This window comes from Stigmatopora argus, chromosome 6, assembly GCF_051989625.1.
Source record: "Stigmatopora argus isolate UIUO_Sarg chromosome 6, RoL_Sarg_1.0, whole genome shotgun sequence".
Lineage (NCBI taxonomy): Eukaryota > Metazoa > Chordata > Actinopteri > Syngnathiformes > Syngnathidae > Stigmatopora > Stigmatopora argus.
Window position 1 is genome coordinate 1095454 of NC_135392.1, and position 23085 is coordinate 1118538.

A 23085-nucleotide genomic window follows, 5' to 3' on the forward strand; every position below is an offset into this window, starting at 1 on the left:
CACGAAGGTTGCAGGCAGCCTGGAAAAAAAAATTGAAACAATGTTAGAAATGTATTTTGATGTTGTGATTGTGTGTTTAAATAGAGATAAATATATATATATATATATATATGTTTAAAAAAAGTACAAATACAGTGTTATACCTTGAGATACGAGCTAAATGCGTTCCGGGACTGAGCTTGTATGTCGATTTACTCGTGACTCAAATGAACATTTCCCATTGAAATGAATTAAAAACAAATTAATTGGTTCTAACCCTCTGAAAAAAAACACCAAAAACAGGATATTGGATTGGAAAAACATTTTGATTTGTTCTAATTTGCCATCTATTAACAAAGTAACAAATAACTAGTGGTTTAATTGTACTAAAAAATGTTTTAATAGTACTAAAATTAGTTTTTGCACGGCAACGCGCTCGTAACATAACATTTTTTTTTTTAAAGAACTTGAATTACGATACAGACACACTCAAAAATAAGTTTCATTTAACCTTACACTAAACTTAATTCTAATTTTGTTTTTAAATTTTATTCCTTTCTTCTCCCGGATTGGCTTTATTGGCCCCGCCTCCACCCTGACTTTCAGATGCAACCTATCAAGGATTGTTTTTTTTGCTTTTGTCTTCCTTTCAAAATATTCCCAAAATGATGCACACAAATTTCCTCACAATAGGATAACGTACGACCACTTGCCAGTATACTCCTCTCGTATTAGCGAGCAAGCTCCGCCATTCGCACTGACTAAAAGGGAGAAAGCCTGTTCTTAAGGCTATATTTATCCCCAAAAAGTGCACATGTACAGGTGCTTATTTATCTTGTTGCTCTCCATTTAGCTATTTTTACTTAAAATTATGCTTGCTCTTTGATTCTGCCCAAATAAAATAAAATTAAAATAAACCCTACCAAAAAATATGACTCACATCTACGTTCTTCCTCTTCGTTGTGCATTATTTGGCCGGTGCGACTTGTAGTCCGAAAAAATACGGTACTTTGGGAAATTTTTCCTACCTCTGCAGCATCAAATGTCAGAGGATCTAGTCTGAGGAGGAAACAGCGATTGTCCAACTGAGTCCAGCCCGAGGGGCAGCGATCGCCTGCAAAAAAAATCAAAATACAGTGGTACCTCGTCATACGACTTCTCGTCATACAATATTCTCGTCTTACGACGGAAATTTCGATCGAATAATTCGCCCGTCATGCGATCAAAATTTCGTGATGCGACCAAGCCAGGTGGCCATGGCATTTTTTTTTGCATATCTTTTGTGTATAACAATATCTACGAGCACGGAACGATTAATTCAGACGAGTTTCTCATAGGACCAGGAAACGCACAACGCGCGGGCAAAAAGAGGGCTTTCTGGGTAATGAAGTATACTCGTGCACACAACACCCACCCATAGGCAATGGCAACCTTTCTCAGAATAAAACTTCATTACCCACAATCAATACGTGGGTAAGCTCAACTATTGTATTTCCTGTTATTCTTTCTAAGGAAAGAAGCTCCCGCGACCGTTCTTTCAAGACTATTTCTCGTTGGCAAGTGGTCGTGCGTTATCCTATTGTGATGACATTTGTATGCGACATTATCGAAATATATTTTGAAGGGTAGACAAAAACAAACAACTCTTGATGCGTTCGTTTTGAAGACTTGGGCGGAGCGGCCAGGTGGTGTCAACCCGTAGAACTACGTAAGGTCAAAAAGATTACAACAAATTTGGAATTTAGTTTTGTTTGAAGTTACATTAAACATTGAGTGTCTGTATACAGTTATCCAAGTTAATTTAAATTTGTTTGTTCGTTTACGAGTGCATTGTTGCCGTGGATAAAGCCCCCCCGAACAGGTGTTTTTTTCAGAGAGTTGGAACGAATTAATTTGTTTCCCAATCATTTCAATGGGAAACTTCCGCTCGAGTTACGAGAATCTCGTCATACGATCTCAGTCTCGGAACGGATTACGATCGTATGTCGAGGTATAACACTGTAAAAGGATTTATTTATAGTTTGAAATCACTTAATGTGCACCGCCCTAAATTCAACCGCAGTGTTCCGCAATTATTAGTACTTTGAAAATACTAAATACTTCCTGCTAGACAACGTAATAACATATTTATTCTACAGACGTCTGCGTCGTTACGAAATTTGACAGTTGTTGACTTATCTGCTCTAAAATGAACTGTTTTGTACATTGACTACATAGCAATTAGCATTTAGCATACGAGTGTACTTACTTACAACACGGGAACTAAACATACATTAACAACCTTACGGTTCATTCACCTGAGTCACTTTTGGAGATAAATTGCACTTCTTAGAGTAGTTTTACAACTTCAAACTTGATTTTTGGGTGAAAAAGAAACGCTACTCTTACTCGGTGACTTTTGTCTCCACTCGAGTTTTCCTCTTTATATTCTACACAGTACATTTGTCTTTAATTTTGCCAAATAAGCCCACGATTGCTCTATTAGTTTCACCAATGAGACGTCGTAAAGTTAATCACGTGACTCTACTCTACCAATCAGATGCGACATGAAACAGGATTAAATCATGAATATAGACAATTTAAAAAAAAAAGTGCGGCCTCATAATTCTGAGCTAAAGCTTTTTGGTCCAAAAACGGATTCACCAAGGACTTAAATTTAAAAAGTTGAGCAGAAGGAACCTTTTTCCCCCCCTACATTTACACAGAAGAGCAATATGTATTTACTTAGACTGAAAGCTGGGCCAATTCCACCAATAAGCAGCAGCACGAGAAGCTCAAACGCCATCTGCAAAAAAAGGATGCAAATTCGCCATTCCATGAAGTTGACGTTGAAAAGAAGGTCGTTACGCACTAAAGAGGAATTAAAAATATCGAGACGTTACCTTTGCGGTGCCGATCCTCAATGGATTGGTCGACAATGGATGTAAAATGGGCATCAGAACTTGAGGAAGTCTTTATTATTTTGGTTTGTCTTCATTATCGCCACCCAGATTTGATTTTTAGGCGTAGTACATGGGAAACATGTAAGTTTTCAACGGATAATGATCGATAATTAGCTGAATTGGGCGTTTTCCATCGATGCCACTGAAAGCAGAGCATCCAGTTTTGGAGGCATTTACAATACATGTACACTTGCCGCTCCTTTTCCGTGAATTACAAGTCATTTTCTGTTCATTTTGAACCGCTAAATATTCCTTAAGGGACAGTCCTGGGTCACTTCCTGTTCAGTGACCCAAAATCAACAGGAAGTGATCGTTAGGATCAACTGGACGCGACGCCAAAATGCCCAAAAATTGACAAGAAGCGACTGAAAATTAACAGGAAGTTACAGAAACAAAACAGTAAACACAATGGCTGCCAGCCTCCCAAATTAAATGGTTTGGACATCTCGTAGCAGGAATGAAATTGAAATGGACGGCAGAATGACGCGAGTATCGATTATTTTTATATCGCGATAAATGGTTATGGCAATTAATCGCCATGGCGATCACTTCTTTTTTCTTTAAGCAGTAGTTTGGCCTAACAATGTCACTTTTTGGCACGAACAAAGTACCAATTTATTTTGAAGCATCCTGTTTTTTATTATTATCATTATTTTTGTTTACTTTCCTGACTCAACTTGGACTTTTTTATAATGAAGGAGTTGGACCAATCAGGAACCAGAATAAGCATCCATGTCGTCGTTGTCGTCGCCTTCCGGGCGGCAGATTTCCTCCAAGGCCAGCTCTGACGTGTGTGGGTGTGTGTATGGAGGGGTGGGGGGGTGATATGAACCATGGTCAGAAACAACGGAATTTTTCAAGGTGTTTTTTTCCGCGTTTGCTTACCTTCGCTTTCGGTGAGGTCGTGGATTTTCCCCAGGGTGTCTTTCAACGCCGGGACGAGCTGCCCGTACATGTGCAGCACGGGCCGGCAGCTGGCCGAGAAGCCGGCGTGATGCTGGAGAAGCCGTTGGAGGAGGAGCACGCACTCGCGCAGGAGCGGCCACCGCCAGGGGTCGCCATCGGCCCGCGTAGCCGTGTCCGTCGCTGCCGTCGGCGTTGATGGCGCGGGGGAGTCGCGGAGGCTCAACCACTGACGGTGGAGGAGGACCACCGTGGTCTCCACCACCTGAACATGCACATGCAAACACAGTCATTTAATTTTTTTGCCTATCTGACTACAATTATTTTTCATTTTAGTTTAGTTTTATATAAATATATGAATATATTAATTCACAAAGTGGTGGTTCGGGGGCCAAATCTGGCCCGCCGCATCATTTTGTGCGGCCCGGGAAAGTCAATCTTGAGTGCCGACTTTCTGTTTTAGGATGAAAATAAAATGAAGAGTATAGTATATTAAATTTCCTGATTTTCCCCCTTTTAAATCAATAATTGTCATTTTTTAAATCCATTTTTCTGTGTTTCGTTCAAAAATCATTTTGTAAAATCTAAAAATATATAAAAAAGCTAAAATAAACATTGTTTTAGATCTATAAAAAAAACGGAATATTCAGGGCTTTTAAACCATTTATTAAAAAAAATCTAAATATTATATCTAAAATGGTCCGGCCCACGTGAAATCAAGTTGATGTTAAAGCGGCCCGCAAACCAACCCGAGTCTGACATCCTTGTATTAATTCATTAAATTAAAAATAGCCATATTAAATGACACCCAATTCTGTCATTTTTGTCTTTAAAACATATACTGTATTTTCTCACATATAAGCCGCCCCCGCGTATAAGCTGCACCATAAAAATGGCCTTAAAATCTTTTTTAGAGTTTTACAAATTCTTACCTCAAATTGCTCCAATATAAAATTGCATTGAGATACAAGTTTACTTCATAGCATGCTCGTAACTTAAAACATTTGTATCATCCTTTCCTGTTTGAATAGATATGCTACTCATCGGCCATTTTGAAATTTTGAATTAAGAAATATTCTATTTTGCTCCAAAAATAACAATTGACTGATTAGCCATCGAGTTCAAATGGATTGGATGTCTCAGGTTGTCAAAAAGTGTAAAATGTCAAATGATCACTCGGTGCAGAGGATAAAGAATATACGCAAGGTACCTCAGTGTAACACGGGCATCGAGCATTCTGCCAGTTTTCTTCTGTCTGTGCCAGTCGATTCAACAATCGGACGACCTTAAAACAAAAAATAATAAGAATAAGCGTGCCGTCTTCTCAAAAAATGGTACGACAATCCCCACGGCGACCAATCGAGCACCTGCAGATCCAACAGAACGAGCTGGTCGTGCGGCGCCTGCTTGCCGGTTCTGTTCCGCACATGCTGCAGCAGCTTCAACGTGACGCACGGTTCTGCAAGACAACCCCATCACGTTACGTCACATCACCTTTAAATCACCGATTCCGCGAGGGTGCTAAAAGCTCACCGTGTCGGGAGCAGAATTCCCGAAGTAGCGTGGGGTGGTCGCACGCGCAAGCTAAGGCGGCGGCGCATCTGGCGAGCAAACGCGGTTCGTCGTGGGCCGACACGCACTCGCACAACGCCCGTAAAATGCGGGGCAGCCTGGAAAACACATCCGTATTAGTCATCATTTCTTTGAAATAGATCCTACTCCACCTACTGGTCAACGTGCGTGTCCGGCGCCCTCTCCAACAGGAGGCTCGCGGCCTTCACGGCGTCGACGGCGATCTCCTCCCACTCTTTTCCGGCGGCGGTGGCGCGGCAGAGGTGCAAAACGGACGGCAGCAGGGCATTGTGGGAGAGGAGCGGCTCGCTTGTGTTAACGCCGGTCTGAAAAAAGACAAAGAAAAGGCGTTTGTTTACATTGGGTTAATATCAGTGGCGGTCCGTGAATTTTCTAGTGACGCCTTCAGCTATCGGAATCAATCCAACCCTCAAAAACTATTTTATGGCTATAAAACCTCTACAGCAGCTACAGCTGCGACACATAAAAAACATCACTAATAACCTCATACAATTGAAATATTATTTAGGAATATAGCCATATTTTACTCACCAAAAATCCTTTTTAACTGTACACAATATCCATCCTCCTTTCATTCCTCCTTCTTTTCTATCGGCATCGAAGCTAATGCCGAAAGTCGAGCCTGTCCTGACGTGTTTCTGACATAGTCCATCTTGAAAATGGCTTTAAATCAACACAACAATATATTTGCTTGTGCAGCTTGCTCCAAATACAGTTTGGTAGCTCTTTGTAGTTAGCGCACTGAAAGTGGCGCACACACCCTTTTCCCGGCTGTAACAGGCTTGCTAGCTTCGGACTTGACCGCCCTTTCTTAATGATGTCCATTTTTTTCTGGAAAAGTCCGTCTGGAAAACAGCTTTGTGGACAAATCTGCAACCAAATCCATTTGTTTTCCTCTGTCGGCCATTGTGGGTGGAGTTTGCGATCTCTGGCTGCCTCACTCTGGCTTTGGCCCGCCTACTCTCTATAGCTAGCCAATAATAGTTGGTCTTGTTTAATGCAGCAGAGCCTGCAGAACTGATTGTGAAGGCCTTGAGGCAGATTTCTGACCCTGGCAACAAATAATGGCTGAAAGATGATTGGTTAAATGCTTCAATATGAAAACACACATCTGGAAGCAGTGCAACCAGGGGAAAAAGCAATGAAAGGAAGCTAACAGACCATTTAGAATAATAAGTATTGATGGACAAAATATAATATATGATTCAGATATTTCTTAGGCCAGCAGAGAAGGCCTTGAAGGCCCTGACGGCCCGCCACTGGTTAATATTCAGAATATTTCAGAAATGCTCCAAATCAACAGGAAGTGACCCAGAAATGTCACAAAGTGTTGTAGTATCTCCTAAAATCTATAGAAAGTGACCTGAAAATCCTACTAAATCAGCAGGAAGTGACCCAAAATCAACAGGAAATGACATTCTTATATATCCCCATATAGACCCAAAATCTCCCCAAATCAACAGGAAGTGACCTAATATTTACAGGACTCGACCTGAAAATGTCCCCAAATCAACAGGAAGTGACCTAATATTTACAGGATTCGACCTAAAAATGTCCCCAAATCAACAATAAGTGACCTAATATTTACAGGATTCGACCTGAAAATGTCCCTAAATCTCCTGGAAGTGACCCAGAATGTTCCCCGATCTCCAGGAAGTGCCTTAAAATACCCCAAAATCAACAGGAAGTGATCCTAAAATTTTGAGCAGACTTGTAGTAGTACCTCGTTTTCCACGTTCCCGGGATACGTGGCGAGGACTGACAGGACCACCTGCAGAAGATTGAGCGCATGAGCCCGGAGGTCTTCTTCTTGTCAAAGCATCGCGTTCGGTCGCCGCACCTCGTCACTGTGATCTATCAGGAGGTAAAGGATCCTCAGCGCCGCCGATCCGGCGTCTTCGGCGCTGACGCCGCTCGCCGCCGCTTGGTCTGGCATCCCCGGTTGGACGGGCGGCCTGTCCGGCCGAGACCCGGACGCGGCGTCCCGTGCGTCCAGAGCGCGGCATAGGCGGGATAAATGCGTGTCCAGTAGCGGGAGAAGAAGCACGGCCCCGGGACACCTGCGGACGTGAAGGCCAGTTTTGAGTGGAACGTGCAGCGAGTGGCCACAGGAGGGCGGTAATTCCCGCAATGACATGCCCGACGTACCCGCGTTCTTCCGCGGAGCCGGACGCCGCGGGTCTACTCTGACTCAGCATGTTGAGTCCCGTGATCGCCAGGCTTTGGACCGGACCGAGGCTCGCTCGAGGGACCGCGACAGCCCCTCTGTGAAAAAGGGCATCAAATCCGGTCAAAACACACGCGTGGCATTTGCGAGGGTGCGCTCGACTCGGAGTCTTGCCTGGCTGTGCAATGGGCGTCGCTCAAACTCATAGACATCAAGTGCGAGAGGCAAAGGCTGCTGGGAAAAAGTGGCTGCTGCTGAAGCAACAAGCCCAGCAGGACTCCACCTGACCAATGGACAGTGCGTTCATCTTGATTGACGTGGGAGAAGTAGCGTATTTTCCGCTTGCTTATAAGGCGCACGCTCAAGGAATGGCCGATCTTAAAATTTGTTCCACACAAGGCGCACTGGATTAAAAAAGGCACTACTAGTGGTGGTGGTATTAGTTGGGGATTGTGTTATACATCCACTAGATGAAGCTGAAGTAGTAGTAGTAATAGTAGTGGTAGTAGTAGTGGTAGTAGTGGTAGTAGTAGTGGTGGTAGTAGTAGTGGTAGTAGTAGTAGTAGTAGTAGTGGTAGTGGTAGTAGTAATGGTAGTGGTAGTAGTAGTAGTAATGGTGGTAGTAGTAGTAGTGGTATCAGTAGTGGTAGTAGTAGTGGTAGTAGTAGTAATGGTAGTAGTAGTAATGGTAGTAGTAGTAGTGGTAGTAGAACTGCTAGTAGCAGTAGTAGTAGTAACAGTAGTAGTTGTTGTAGTAGCAGTAGTGGTACTGGTAGTAGCAGTAGTAGTTGTTGTAGTAGTAGTGGTAGTAGCATTAGTGGTAGTGGTAGTAGTAGCAGTAGTAGTAGTACTAGCAGTATGAGTAGTAGTAGCAGTATTAGTAGTGGTAGTAGCAATATTAGTAGTAGTAGGGTTAGGAGTACTAATAAAAGTAGCAGAGGTTGTGTTATATATCAGCTACATGGAGCTGCAATAGTAGTAGTAGTAGTAGCAGTAGTAGCATTAGTGGTAGTAGTAGTAGTAGCTGTCTTAGTAGTAGTAGTAGCAGTCTTAGTAGTAGTAGTAGTAGTAGTGGTAGTAGCAGTATTAGTAGTAGTAGTGGTAGTAGCAGTATTAGTAGTAGTAGTGGTAGTGGTAGTAGCAGTATTAGTAGTAGTAGTGGTAGTAGCAGTATTAGTAGTAGTGGTAGTAGCAGTATTAGTAGTAGTAGTGGTAGTAGCAGTATTAGTAGTAGTAGTGGTAGTAGCAGTATTAGTAATAGTAGTGGTAGTAGCAGTATTAGTAGTAGTAGTGGTAGTAGCAGTATTAGTAGTAGTAGTGGTAGTAGCAGTATTAGTAGTAGTAGTGGTAGTAGCAGTATTAGTAGTAGTAGTGTTAGGAGTACTAATGAGAGTAGTAGAGGTTGTGTTATATATCAGCTACATGGAGCTGTAGTCGTAGTAGTAGTAGGAGTAGCAGTAGTAGTAGTAGTAGTGTTAGGAGTACTAATGAGAGTAGTAGAGGTTGTGTTATATATCAGCTACATGGAGCTGTAGTCGTAGTAGTAGTAGGAGTAGCAGTAGTAGTAAAAATGGGATGTGTTATACATCCACTGGAACGTCCAAATGGAAGTCTTTTGAGTTGCGCCTTACAGTGCGGCAAATACGGTAATACTATGGAGTACCGCACATGGAGTGAGTACCGACCTGGGTGCTGTTGGTGTGGCGGTTGTCCGGGTGGGAATGGATCGGGAAAGGCGACCTCTTGTTTGTCGACGGCCCCTGCATTCAAACATCCCTTTGATAAACGGCGAGACATCACCCCCGGCAACCATTTCCCGTGACTCACCATCCCTGCGTGTTTTGAGTGACGCCTTTTTAGACGGGAGCTGTGCGGCGAACGTCTCCTTGGTGATGAAGCCGCTTCCTTTTGGCGAGGCGCCGCCGGCGCCATCAAGCTGGGAAAGGCCGTTGGGTCGTTTTGGGCTGAGCGGGACAAACCAGACAAACGATTGGAAACAAATTCCCACAATTCCACTACATACGTAACACTTATTGATTTAAACATGCAAACTCCAACCAGGAAACCCGTACCCCAGGATCGAACCCTTGCTCACAGACCTGTGAGGATGACCTGGTCACCACTAGCCCACTGTGGTGCATGAAGATTAATACCATTTGTTAGGTTAGTTAGCACGTCGGCCCCACAGTTCTGGGGTCCTGGGTTCGATCCCAGGTGAGTCCTCACTGTGTTTCCTGCCACATCCCCAAAACATGCATGCTAGGCTAATGGTATGCTAAATATTCCCTAGCTACAAGCGTCATTGGTTGTTTGTCTCCTCGCGCCCTGCGATTGGCTGGCCACCGATTCTGCCCCCCCGCCTGGAGCCCGTAGTTAGCTGGGATAGACCCCAGCACCCCCTAAATTTTGAAAAAGTCATTAAAAAAGGCAGGAATTTAGAAATATAATACCTAATATACTGTATTTTCACAACTATAAGGCGCACTTAAGTCTTAAATTTTCTCCAAAATAGACAGGGCACCTTATAATATTTATGGTAAAAAAAAAAAAAAAAATGTCTCAGTCATCGAGGGTGCGCCTTATAATGCAGTGCGCCTTATATTCGTGACGAAACGGTACATTAGTCAAATTTCGACCCAGTAAAAATATGTTTGAGCCATTTTTCTTCCAAAAATTGTGTTTAAAAGCCTATTTTTACAAGGTTTGTTAGCGTTTATACACACTTTAATTTGTTACTATAATGTTATCTAACTCTCCCATAAAATTCCAAGCGCTGACCTGTTTACCGGCTTATTCCTGTCGACGCTCAGCAGCTTGCCCCTCATCCCGTTGATCTCGGCTTCTTTAAACTGCAACTCGGTTTTCAGCGACTGAACCTGCACGCAAAAAGCACCTCAGCTAGCTTTTCCTACTGTTTATTTGTCCAAAAAACAACCCCATTGGTTACATCACCGTCCTTATTTTTAGATTCCGTGAAGCGGGAAGTTCTGACCTTCTTGCTGAGCTCCTTCTCCTTGTCACTCTGCTCTCTCTGCCTTTCCTTCTCCAGGAGGGCCAAGGTGTGCCTCTGCGTCTCCTTCTCCTGCTGGCTTCTTCTCAGCGAGTCCCGCAGCATTCGGATCTCGCCGTTCTTGGACACGATCTCGTCCTCCACCTCTTTCAGCTGCCGGCGCAAAAAAAAACAACCAAGACGTCACCGGGTGGACGTCACAGGAGATCTTTTTCCCACGCTTGGGCTTTACCTTCCTCCTGAGATTTGCCCGCTGAGCCTCCAGCGGGGCGCCGGACTCGTCTCCTCTGGCGCCGCCGCCGACGGGATTTCCGGATCCCAGAGACGCCACGTTGATGGTTTGCGAGGCCATGATGGCTTGCGAAGCCATAATGTCGATTTCCTCCAGGTCGTCCTGAGTGAAGTCGTCGCCGAAAGGGTCCGCCTGGTGGGCGTCCGACTTGGGGGCGTCGTGGTTCAGGCCTCGGAGGCGCTTGCTGGGAGGGCATGTCATTCTGTTGGTGACGTGGGAGTGCTGTCAATCAGAAAGTTGATAAAAGCATTTAAAAAAAATGGGTAAATGACTGTCGTAGTGCCATTGACAAATATTAACGTCCAATTTTCTGAGTTAGTCATTCAGCCCTCCCAGATCAAAGGGATTGGACGTCTATGGTCGTCAATTGTATGCTAATTGGGTAAATAGGACTCTCTTCCCAAATCTTTCAGGATTTCAATACAAGGAGCTCTTTTTCATCAAATAAACTGACTAAATGATATGAAATAGTTTGTTTTTCAATCAAGCCAACTGTTGCTGCTCGTTTAAAGTGCGTCATTAAATGGGAAAGCTAAAAGAAGCTAGCAAATTTATAACTTAATCCTAAAGAAAAACGCTCTATCGTGTTCATACTTGAACGCATTTCTATATTTATAACAGTGTATTTAATGTAACTTTTTCCACATTCCTAGTATTTATTTGTAAACGAGTTACAGTTGGGAAATAATGGGATCCCTGGTGCCTCACTTTGACCCAGAAAAAAACTGGAATTTATCGACATTATTCACATCTTGCTCATTTCTTAGATGAAAAGTTATTTATTGATTTATTTTTACCTTTGAGAGTGGTGTTCTTCCCGTCCCTGTTTGCTTCTGTTTAGCACGACGAAGTGAATCTGAACTAGCCTTTCCAATGAATGGCAGAGATAGCTTGATGCTAGGCTAAAAGTATACGATGCTAGTCAGCGTTATGTTTGAACGTTGTGTGCCCACAGCAGGGAGTTTTCTTCCACTCCGTCGCTAACGGAGCTATATAAAGTGATGTTTAACGTCGTTATTTCGTACTTTTTATCACACGAACGGAGAAGTTATGAACAGTAACAAGATTAATGTTTTCCTTCTCCTCCGGTGCAGGATACCAAATCTGACCAATCAGAAGACGTCTTAGAGTTTTTGAACCAATCAAAGAGAGTTCGTGTACGAGTGGCCGTTCAGGACATTCGATGGCTTCCGATGTGTCGTCTGCAAAATGGCTATAAAGTACGACTTGATATTTAAATTATATAAGGCTCTACGCCCCGCGATCCTCGTGAGGATAAGTTGTATGGAATTATTTATTATATTCTAAATAGGATATGCTTTTGCTAGAAAGGTTTTTCTTTAACAGATGCGCTATTACAAATCAAGTCCAACACTTTTTATGCATTGTCTGAAGTTTACGTTTTCAAAAGTTCAACTGATGAGGAGGAAAATGTGCAAAAAGGTAATTTATCTCACTTATTTTAAGTCTAAATGGGGTGGAGGACAAAAGGTACAAGTTAAATTAATCTTTTTTCTTGGCTATACGTACACTTTACATACAATCGTTGCTTATTTGACTAACAGCGCCCTCTCGTGGCTGGAGGTCGAAATGCACGACTTAAAGTTCCCCACTATGATGGCTCATCATTAGCGAATTTGAATACTACATACTAAAATCCTTAAAAGGATAGCCACGCTTGTTGTCATTTTAATCCATTTATTGGACACCAGGATATATTAGCTTTCCCAGAAATCCATCACATGGTTAAAATTTTGCGAATTATGTCTATATGTAATACATAATGGATAGATTAGCATTGATGGCGGACGTTATGCCGCAGCTTCATCTCGCAGGCGAGCATCTTCTCACTCAGCAACAGCAAATGTGTGTTCCATTTATAGACACGGGCCGGTCTGAGACACTGACTCTGACACGCATGCACGCCATCTCTCGCTCCCCAGCGCAGAAATGGCGAAGCTCAGCGAAAGGCCCCATGATGCATTGCAGCGCGGTGAAAACCCAATGATTATTTCCCCCCAGCATCGCATTTTCATCTCTAGCCTTCACACGGGACAGAAAAATGGAGTGGAAATATAGCAGTGGCTCTCTGGCTTGGTAACCATAGCAACTAAAGCACGGTCATGGAGACGGAAGGCTCGTCGCACGTGAGCTCGACGTGGAAAACGGCGAGAGCGCGTGACTCCGTTACGCCTCCGTTACGGTTACGGTAGTACTTTGCCTTCGAAGGCTGAAATTCAGCAGGTTGACTTTGGCCCCGCCCATTTTGCGTTGGTAGTGCGACTATGAAACAACAACATGGTGGAAGATGCAAAAAATGACATTTTTCCAAGTAAAAATTATAATTGGCGTTGCACTCTTCATTGGTGTACTGTTGAATTTTATATATATATATAAATAATAATATGTTGCAGCACGGTGGATAAGTGGTTGGCTTGTCGGCCTCGCAGCTCTGGGGTAACGGGTTCGATCCCGGCTCGGTCGTCACTGTGTGTAGTAAAGTAAGTAAAATAGTAAAGTTATCCAAGCCAATCCAATGTTCTCCTTGGGCTTGAGTGGGTTTTCTCCGGGTACTCCGGTTTCCTCCCACATTCCAAAAACATTAGCATGCTAGGCTAATTTAGCACTCAAAATAGCCCCTAGCTACAAATAATTGGCTGTTTCTCTCCTTGTTACTGCGATTAGCTGGCCACCAAAGTCAGCTGGGATAGGCTCCGGCACCCTTGTGAGGATAAGGACCGAAATTGAACCTAAGACCCCAGAACTGTGAGGCGGACGCGCTAACCACTTCTCCACCAGTCCATTTTTTTGCCATTCTTATGAATATTTGACAGCAAATGCTCTAACGACAACATCCATATTTCGGTATTCGTTTGCGGAATCCCGGCGTGCAAAAAAACAACAACAACAACAACAAAAACCACACACACACACACACATGAATTCAGTAAAGATGGATGAAGTGTTTCCTCTGCATTTGTCTCCCCATCCAGGCTACCCCCGTTTTTGCGCACGTCGCTTCCCTCTCGGAGGCGACGACGTCCGTCCTAGCGGGAGCCCGCGGCGGCTCCCATTGGCTCCCGCTCCGAGGAGGCGTCCAATCGGGTTCCCCCCCCCCCCCCCCCCCCCCCCGCTCGACGCCCGTTCTCCTCCCTGCGTGGCGCATCACTCTCCCGCTTTCGCGGTGGCGCGTGGACGTACCCCGGACGTACCCAGACGGACGCACGCACGCACGGACGGCGGGTTTTTTCGGTAGCCACGGCGATGGAGGAGGGGGAGGGGCGCCGACGCCCGTGATGCGGCGATGCTGAGGAAATAGAGCGGGTGACGGAGCTGGAGAAACGGCAGCGGACACCACAAGATCTTCCAAACATGGGTTGTTGGCTCTCGGGACCGTGGATGGGAGACCCCGCGGTGAGTGCGGCGTCCCCTGGATTCAAAATATGGATGAATATGCTTTATTTTTTATTTTTTTTGCTGAAAAAATGATGGATTTTGTCAAGGAAATGGCTCTATGCTTCTTGAGATATTTCATGGTGACAGCGTTCCTTTTGCGGGCGCTCCGTCAGCCATTTTGTGGTTCCCAGCGATTTTGGTGTGTGTGAGTGTGTGTGTATGTGTGTGTGTGTGAGTGTGTGTGTATGTGTGTGTGTGTGTGTGTGTGTGTGTGTGTTGACGGCGGGAGACGTCCAATCAGCGAGCGCTAATGGCGCTCGCGGGCAAAAGGAGGCGACGTTTAGCGCCGTGGTTACTCGGTTAACTTGCTTGGAGTGGTAAAAACTTGGGTTTTCTCGTGGTTGATTGTTGGTTTGGAGACTTTAAAATGGGTCCAAATGGTATTTTGCAAAAATGAAATATTCTCAATTTCTTTTCAGTTTTTGTATGTATTTACATTTTTTTCTTCATTAAAAGGATTTAGTATTTTATGTTTACTTAAAAAGCAAAAACAATTAGTGTTCTATGTTTTTTTTCTCCATTTATTTACATAGAAAATGGGAAATAAGCAAGTGATTTTTTTTTATTAAATATATAAATAGTATTATATTTATATTGTATTATATATATTTTGCAAGTAGGAATACCTCAAATATTTTTTGATCATTTGTTTTTCAATAAACAAATGATTTTTTTTTTAAAGGAAAGACATTATAAACGCATTTAAACTAATATATTTTATTTTTTATTTACATTAAAAAATAAAATGGGAAAACAGCAAAAAGGCAATTTTTCAATTTGTTAATTGATTATAAAAACATTTTATACAAATACGCAATTTTTTAATTTGTTAATTGATTATAAAAAGTCATTTTATACCTTTTGTATAAAAAAATGATGATTAAATATTCTCTCTCTCTCTCGCTATATATATATAAAATGTATTTATAATCATTTGAATTTTAGCATCATTACACAAAATGATGTGGAAAACAACAAGTGGTTAGGCTCACAGTTTTGAGATCAAGGGTTCGACTCCAGGTGGATTTGCATGCTCTCCCTGGCCTTACGTGGGTTTTCTCTGGGTATTCCACTTTCCTCCCACATCCCCAAAACATGCATGCTAGGCTAGCTGGTTCAACACTCTAAATGTGTGAATCCTCGTTTGTCTCGATTGTCTGACAACCCATTCAGGGCCCAAAGTTAGATGGGATAGGCTCCAGCACCCTCGCGACCCTGGTGAGGATAAACGAACTGGAATAAGAATGATTGAAAAGGGAATATTTGCTATTAAAGACTAAAAAGGAGGATTTGGACACAGTTTACTGCCCGTAAATGATTTTTTGCCTGTCGGAAAAGCTGTTGATCGATTGGTCGACGATTGTAGCGGCCTCGTTGGCCAATGAAAACCTTCCTGCGACTTGGCCCACGATTTTGGACGCCCGCGGTTTAAATGGACAACGCAGAGTTGGCCGATATTGATCTTTCCGTTGCCGCGTGTTTCGAGCACGTCGATGTCGAGCCCACGCGGAAACACGCCGCCAAAACGCGTTGACCTCGTTAGCGCATCCGTCCGTAGCGCGCTGGATGTGACTCACGGATGCCGAGCCGCGTGCACGTGCGCGTGGAAAAACGTCCGTCTCGCGGCAGACTGGGAAAGATGGCCGCGCGCGCGTCCGCGGGCGGAACGCCGCGTTCTGACCCAGTTGCATAATGTGGACGGCGAGGGCGGCGAAAGGAGCGGTAAAAACGGGAACGCTACGGCGCCGGCGAATAGGTGATAGTCGCACGTCGGCGGGCCAATTTCCACGCCGATGTCGGCGGGGTTCTTTTTACAGCCGGCTCGACAACGAGCGAGGTGATTTGCCGGTGTGAAAGTAACGAGATGCGCTAAAAATGGGAAAAAATAAACACATTAGGTGGAATTGGACCACGCGTGTGAAAAAATTTGGTGAAATGTTGGAATGTGTTGCGGGCTGACGCCAGGACGTCTTTTTTTTCCAGTTTTGACCGGCCCAGGAACAAAAAAAATGAAGAGAAATGGGAAACGAGGAGGGTGAAAGAGGGAAAAAGGGAGAGAAATGGGAAAGGAAAAGGCGGAATGAGGTCAAAGGGGTGAGGAAGACAAATGTACGTAAATAAAAAGAGGAAGTGAATGGGAAAAGAGGTAGAAAGGTAAAGAGGGAAAAGGGGTGGAAGTGGTAAAAAGGGGGAAAAGGCCAATGTACGTAAAAGGGTGAGAGAGGTTAAAGGGAAAGTTAAAGGGTGAAAGGTCAAGAAAGGAGCTTTTCCGAAGTAAAAGTAAAGTACTTGGGAAAAAGGAAGGGAAAAGCAAATGTTAAAGGTTGAATGTGGTTAAAAAAAAGGAATCAACTTGCATTGATCGAAATATGAAACACATGACAGTAAAAAAACACGTGTCAGAGCAGTACGAAAAAAAGTCTACTTTTACCCAAGTTGTCTGTTAATAGACTGTCATGCGTCATCCCGTGACACAAATAGAAAGAATCCTTTCCTAAAATAAATGTGCCTGTGATCGCTCCATTCCAATCAAACGGGGGTGGGTGTCCAAACTGCTGCACCGTTTTGATTGGCTGCCGTTGACGGCTATAGACATCGAATCTATTGCGATAAACTTGTATGGAAAATATACAATGGGATCAATTAGCGTGTTTGTGATTTTGTTTGATCCAAATATCATGCATTATGGCCAGCACAAGAATCTTAAATTCAACCTACATACTACTACTACTACTACTATGACTAGTACTACTACCACTACAACCACTGCTACTACTACCACTACTACTACTACCACCATTACTACTACTACCACTACTACTACTACGACGACTACTACTACTACTATGACTACTACTACGACTACTACGACTACTACTACTACAACTACTACTACGACTACAACTACTACTACGACTACTACTACGACTACTACTACGACTACTACTACTACTACGACCATCACTACTACCACCAACACTACTACGACTACTACTACGACTAGTACTACCACTACTACTTCTACTACTATTACTACCACTACACTACTGCTACTACTATCACTACTACTAGTACTACCACTACTACTACTTCTACTACTATTACCACCACTACACTACTGTTACTGCTACTACTATCACTACTACTAGTACTACCACTACTACTACTTCTACTACTTCTACTACTATTACCACCACTACACTACTGTTACTGCTACTACTACTACCACTAGTACTACTATCACTACTACTACTAGTACTACCACTACTACTTCTACTACTATTACTACCACTACACTACTGCTACTGCTACTACTAATAAACTTTCACCCTAGTTGGAGCTCATAGCTAAGTACTACATATCTTTCTGAATATTTCTATACCTTTGGATAATTTCGTTGCTTACGCCCTTAACCCATTCGGTGAGTGATTGTTTTTCACGAAAAGCTCCTCTCAGAGACAAAAGTTTGCACCCCCTCACTCTACAAGCCTCGGCACTCCAAAAGCGGCAGCCGGGTACCTCCTGAACCCGAGACAAACGAAACGTGACCCACTGAACGACCTCGTTGTTTTATCATTGCCGGCGTCCAGGTGGGCGGTGGGCGGAGCCTGGCGCACCTGAGTCAACGGGACGCGCTGCGCATCCTGGCGGCCAGCCAACTGCCCGTCACCATGCAGGTGAAGACTCAGAGGGAGCGACGGGGCGGCTGGGAGCCCCTCCCCCTCAACCTGCAGCACCTCAACCTTCCCCTGGCCAGGATGCCTGTACCAAGCCCCTCCTACCAGGACAGGTGATTCTTATTTGGCAGTCAACGAGTTAAGCGATGTGAGGTCAAAAGACAATGATATGACAAACCCTAAAAAGTCCGAGTGCAAAATACGCATTGCTTTTTAATTTCTTACAAGAAATTGCGTGCACAATTCCTGCAACAGCAAAGGGTAAATAACATAAGATAAAGGTCGCGAAAGATTTCAGTGACCTTCTTCTCGCCGGCAGACATTATTTCGGTCACCTGCCCTTGCCGCAAGATCACTGCGACGGAGGACACTACGGCTACCTGTCCAACTCCCCCAGGGACACCGTGGACATAAGCCACCAGGTGGAGCCGGTCGACCTTTCCCTTCTCCTGTACTGTTTCTCACGTCCGCTTTCCCCGCAATCAGGATCCGGAAATGGGCGGGCGGCGAGCCAAGGAGCAGAACTGCCTGATGGGATGCTGCAACGTCAACCTGGATGAGCCCAAAGGCTTTCACGGCCAGGTGACTCCAATCATTCACTCGTTCATTTTCTGAACCGCTTATCCACACTAGGGTCGCCGAGAGCAAATGTTGCAGCACGCAAGAGAAGCAGCGCTAACGTCAATGCTAACACAAACGCTAACACAAACGCTAACACCAATGCTAACACCAACGCTAACACCAACGCTAACACCAACGCTAACACCAACGCTAACACCAACGCTAACACCAACGCTAACACCAACGCTAACACCAACGCTAACACCAACGCTAACACCACCAACGCTAACACCAACGCTAACACCACCAACGCTAACACCACCAACGCTAACACCACCAACGCTAACACCACCAACGCTAACACCGCCAACGCTAACACCGCCAACGCTAACACCGCCAACGCTAACACCGCCAACGCTAACACCGCCAACGCTAACACCGCCAACGCTAACACCGCCAACGCTAACACCGCCAACGCTAACACCGCCAACGCTAACACCACCAACGCTAACACCACCAACGCTAACACCAGCAACGCTAACACCGACGCGAACACCGACGCGAACACCGACGCGAACACCGACGCGAACACCGACGCTAACACCAACGCTAACACCAACGCTAACACCAACGCTAACACCGACGCTAACGCCGACGCTAACCGTTTTCTCGGCAGACGGACGACGACGATTTCATGCTGGAGAAACCCCTGGGCTACATGCCCCTCCACCACGAGCTGGACAGCGGCCTGGGCTGGACCGACGGCTCCCTCCACCAGGGGGACCTCTCGGGCTTCGAGACGGAGGAGGCCGGCCTGGACGAACGCCACTCCCACCCGGGCCCCGGCGGGCGCGGCGGGGCCTTCGGGACGGGCGGCGGCTCGCCCTCCTCCGAGTCCTTCATCTCGTCGGAGCTCAGCGACTCGGGCTTCTACAGCGTCAGCACGGGCGACTTCCGCCACTTCCAGAGGATGCTGGAGAAGCGCATGCGGCTGTACAACGCCCGCCTCCAGCACCAGGGGGAGCCCTGCGAGAGGCGGGAGCGCCGCGACAGCTGCCCCATGAGCCACCGCGAGCTCCTGGAGGCCATCCCCGAGACGCTGACGGTCCAGCCGCCGTGCCAGCACGCGCAGATGGCCGCCGAGGAGCCCGCCGGCGCCGTCTTGGACGTGCCCAACCGTGGACTTTTCAGGTACGTTCTTCGAAAAAAACGGCGGGGAACATTCCAAAGCCGAGCGGAGAACATCAACACGCTCAAATTCGCACGTACGCCGACGTAGCGGATAGCATTAGCGCGCGAAACTAGATTTGTTCCAACCGTAGAATTGAGCTCGTCGCCATGGAAACAGCCACGGAAGTCTTGCGCGAAGGTGAAAATTGAGAAAAATGTCCTCTCCAATGGCTAAGAAAATAAGGACATTTTTGTGCCGTTTTTGTCACTCAAGATGGCAATAAAATATTTCAAATATTTCCAACTTTCTTTCCAGAGTGTCGTCGGTCCAATTCCACAAAGCCGACCGGCCCTGTCTGAACCGCCACAGCTCCAGCAGCGGCGCCCTTTTCAACCCCTCCCACGGCCTCGTGGCCCCGCCCCGCATGAGCGGCCCGGTCCTCTCCACCTGCAGCACGCCCTCCAGCCACCGGAGGGCGCCGGCTCCCATGCAGCAGCAACAGCTGCACCATCAGGATTCGGGCTCCGTGGGAATGCTGAGGAGAAGCCGAACCTTGCACCACCGGCCCCCGCAGCAAGAGTACCGTCGGAGGGCCAGCCACCCGGCCTCGCCCTCCTACTGCGCCGCCACCCTGCATCACTGCGGGGGGATCCCGCCTCACGCCGTCCTCCCGCCGGGGCTGGCGGAAGAGAGCGAGATGGCGGCGGACGCCATGCCCTCCCCGCCCCCGGCACAACAACACCCAGGTAATTGTCGGCGGCAACCCGTTTTGCTTCCTCTCGCCCCTTAATCCCTTGTACTGTGACTCCGCCCCCTCCCCTAGCTCCGCCCTTTCCGATACCCAAGGCCCGCCGGATAGTATGTTTTACTTTCCGTCCGACAATAGACGCAAATACGCTTTCCTTCATAAAAGTTCATAAAAATGTATTTTATTTTTTAAAGTTAATTAAAAAATATTTTATTTTTTTAAGTTCATAAAAAATATTTTATTTTTTAAAGTTCATTAAAATGTTGTTTTTATTTTTTAAAGTTCATAAAAAATATTTTATCTTTTAAAGTTCATTAAAAAAATATTTTATTTTTTAAAATTCATAAAAAATGTATTTTATTTTTTAAAGTTCATAAAAAAATATTTTATTTTTTAAAGTTAATAAAAAAAATCATTTTATTTTTTAAAGTTCATAATTTTTTTTCATTTTATTTTTAAAGTTCATTAAAAATATTTCATTTTTTAAAGTTCATACTTTTTTTTATTGTTTTTTAAAGTTAATTAAAAAATATTTTATTTTTTAAAGTTCATTAAAAAAAGTATTTTATTTTTTAAAGTTCATAAAAATGTGTATACTAATAGGGGTGATCTTTTTCTCCAGTCCACATCCGGGTGCCCAGTGCTCACGAGCTGCACTACGGCAACAACCCCAACGCGCACCACGACTGGTGGCCGCCAATGAGCATGATGCCCGACCCCCTGGAACCCGAGCGGAGCGAGCCGATGGACAAAAGTCTGGAGAGGGAGGTCCGGATTCAGGAGGAGGCCGAGCGAGAGATGCAGAGGAGCCGAGGGGGGCGGGAGCAACCGCTTCAGGGGCCCGCCCACTTCGGCCAGCCGGGGGACGTCAACGACACCTGGCCCAAGCCGGCCAGCCGCCAGTCTCAGGGCGGACACTTGGGAGGCGGAGCCGCAACCCGAGGCCCGTACAGTACCTTGGAGGGCCACGCGGGGGCCGGCAGGAAAGAGCAAGCGGACCCGCCGCTGCCGCCGCCGCAACCCAAAACCAGTCCCTGCCCCAAACCCGGCACGGCCACCCGGGTCTCCCGGAACCAGCTCCTGAGGGACCGGGCGTCCCGATTGGCCGACGAGCGCAGCGGGATGAGCACGGACGAGGAAACCAGCGCCGACATGCTCATGGGTCGCTACTGGAGCCGGACGGAGAGGAGGGAACACTTCCTGTTGGCCCGAGAACAGAAGCAACAGCAGGCCAGGGCCGGGTCCGGGTCCGGCCCGCCGCGCTCGCCCGCGCCGGAGATGCGGTCGGGCGCCGCCGCCGCTACGGACGCTCGCTGCAACACGCTGCTGGAGATGAGTCAGCGGAAGCTGAGTCGGCTGAGGAACCGCAAGATGTTGGACGACTGGACCACGGTGGAGGAGCTGCTGACTCACGGGACCCGGCTCGAGCACCCCATGTTGCGTCCCAGCCCCCTGCTCACCGTCACCACCGTCTAAAGCGCGGGTCCTCAAACTTTTCCGTACGAGCACGCCAGATTTGAAGTCCCACCATCACCAAAAGAAAGCCTATTCCAAAAATCCAAATCATCTGCTATTGGAATGATTCGGCAAGATTCATTTTGCCGACGGTTTGCCACTGCATAGATGAAACCGATGACGTCACTTAAGGCGGAGTCAAAAACTTGTCGAGCAAAATCACCGATGCATGCGCCACAAACGTTTTATCTGCCTCCTAAATTTAAAACCAAAGCCTTTGTTAACGCCCCCTGGTGACATTTGGGATTTACTACACTCACGTCATGGTAGATTTTACCGCCAGTTACTGATTGCGAGAACCATTTCTGGCTGGATTTCGGCCGACATTCGAATTTTTCGTGATCTTTCCACTGAATAATTTTTCGACCACAAGGTTTAGGGCACAGGTGTCAAAGTGGCGGCCCGGGGGCCAAATCTGGCCCGCCGCATCATTTTGTGTGGCCCGGGAAAGTAAATCATGAGTGCCGACTTTCTGTTTTAGGATCAAATTTTTGACACCCCTGCCCTAGGAAATCAATTTTTCATGATCTTTCCACTAAATAATTTTTCCACGTCAAGGTTTAGGGCAATTTTGGTTGAAATTTGTCGTAAAAAATGACCATTCTACTTATATTTATGTTCCATTTCCGGCTCCCCGCGGCCGGTTGTTTACACATTTCCCCCTCCGACGTGTTTACGACCAATCATACACTTGACCAGAAGGGGGCGTGTCCACCCCGCCCCCTCTGTAAGTGGAAAAACGTCCAAATTGTCGTTCCTGGGCGCGGAATGAAGCGCAATAATACCTCAGTCTCAGTGCTGCAGTTTTTTTAGGCGGACGAAACAAAAAAGGTGCGCAGATATTCTTGTAAATATTAACATATCTTTACCGTAAACCCACCAGAGGGACCTAAAATGGCAAACATTTTTTGCACATTTGTCGTTCTTTTGATACAAAGGCCAGTGGACGACTGTAGATGATAGAACACCATCTTTTAGTTATGAATTATCTTTAAAAAAAATTGACGTGTTTGAATATTTTTAAGTTTCTTTTGGGGGGGAATATTTTAGGGGTTTTTATTGCACATTGCA

The 23085-nt window shown here is 45.6% G+C and overlaps 2 protein-coding genes across 2 annotated transcripts; one reads left to right on the plus strand and one right to left on the minus strand.

Moving 5' to 3' along the window:
• Positions 1-1007: 1007 nt before the first annotated feature.
• Positions 1008-12008, minus strand: atrip (ATR interacting protein). The gene is made up of 17 exons (XM_077603444.1): positions 11684-12008; positions 10827-11108; positions 10577-10747; positions 10363-10460; positions 9412-9548; positions 9270-9344; positions 7759-7867; positions 7566-7682; positions 7258-7477; positions 7141-7188; positions 5553-5722; positions 5358-5494; positions 5192-5283; positions 5035-5109; positions 3807-4089; positions 2704-3705; positions 1008-1093 (listed from the first exon to the last, which is right to left on the minus strand). The coding sequence occupies exons 2-16, from the start codon at positions 11085-11087 to the stop codon at positions 3632-3634; spliced, it is 2067 nt and encodes a 688-aa protein (XP_077459570.1). The 5' UTR covers positions 11088-11108; positions 11684-12008; the 3' UTR covers positions 1008-1093; positions 2704-3631.
• A 2025-nt stretch (positions 12009-14033) lies between these two features.
• On the plus strand, positions 14034-22303 carry LOC144075968 (uncharacterized). The gene is made up of 7 exons (XM_077603445.1): positions 14034-14300; positions 17933-18132; positions 18339-18441; positions 18506-18601; positions 19257-19771; positions 20067-20497; positions 21122-22303. Exons 1-7 carry the CDS (start codon positions 14259-14261, stop codon positions 21973-21975), a joined length of 2241 nt encoding a protein of 746 aa, XP_077459571.1. The 5' UTR covers positions 14034-14258; the 3' UTR covers positions 21976-22303.
• The last annotated feature ends 782 nt before the right edge of the window (positions 22304-23085 follow it).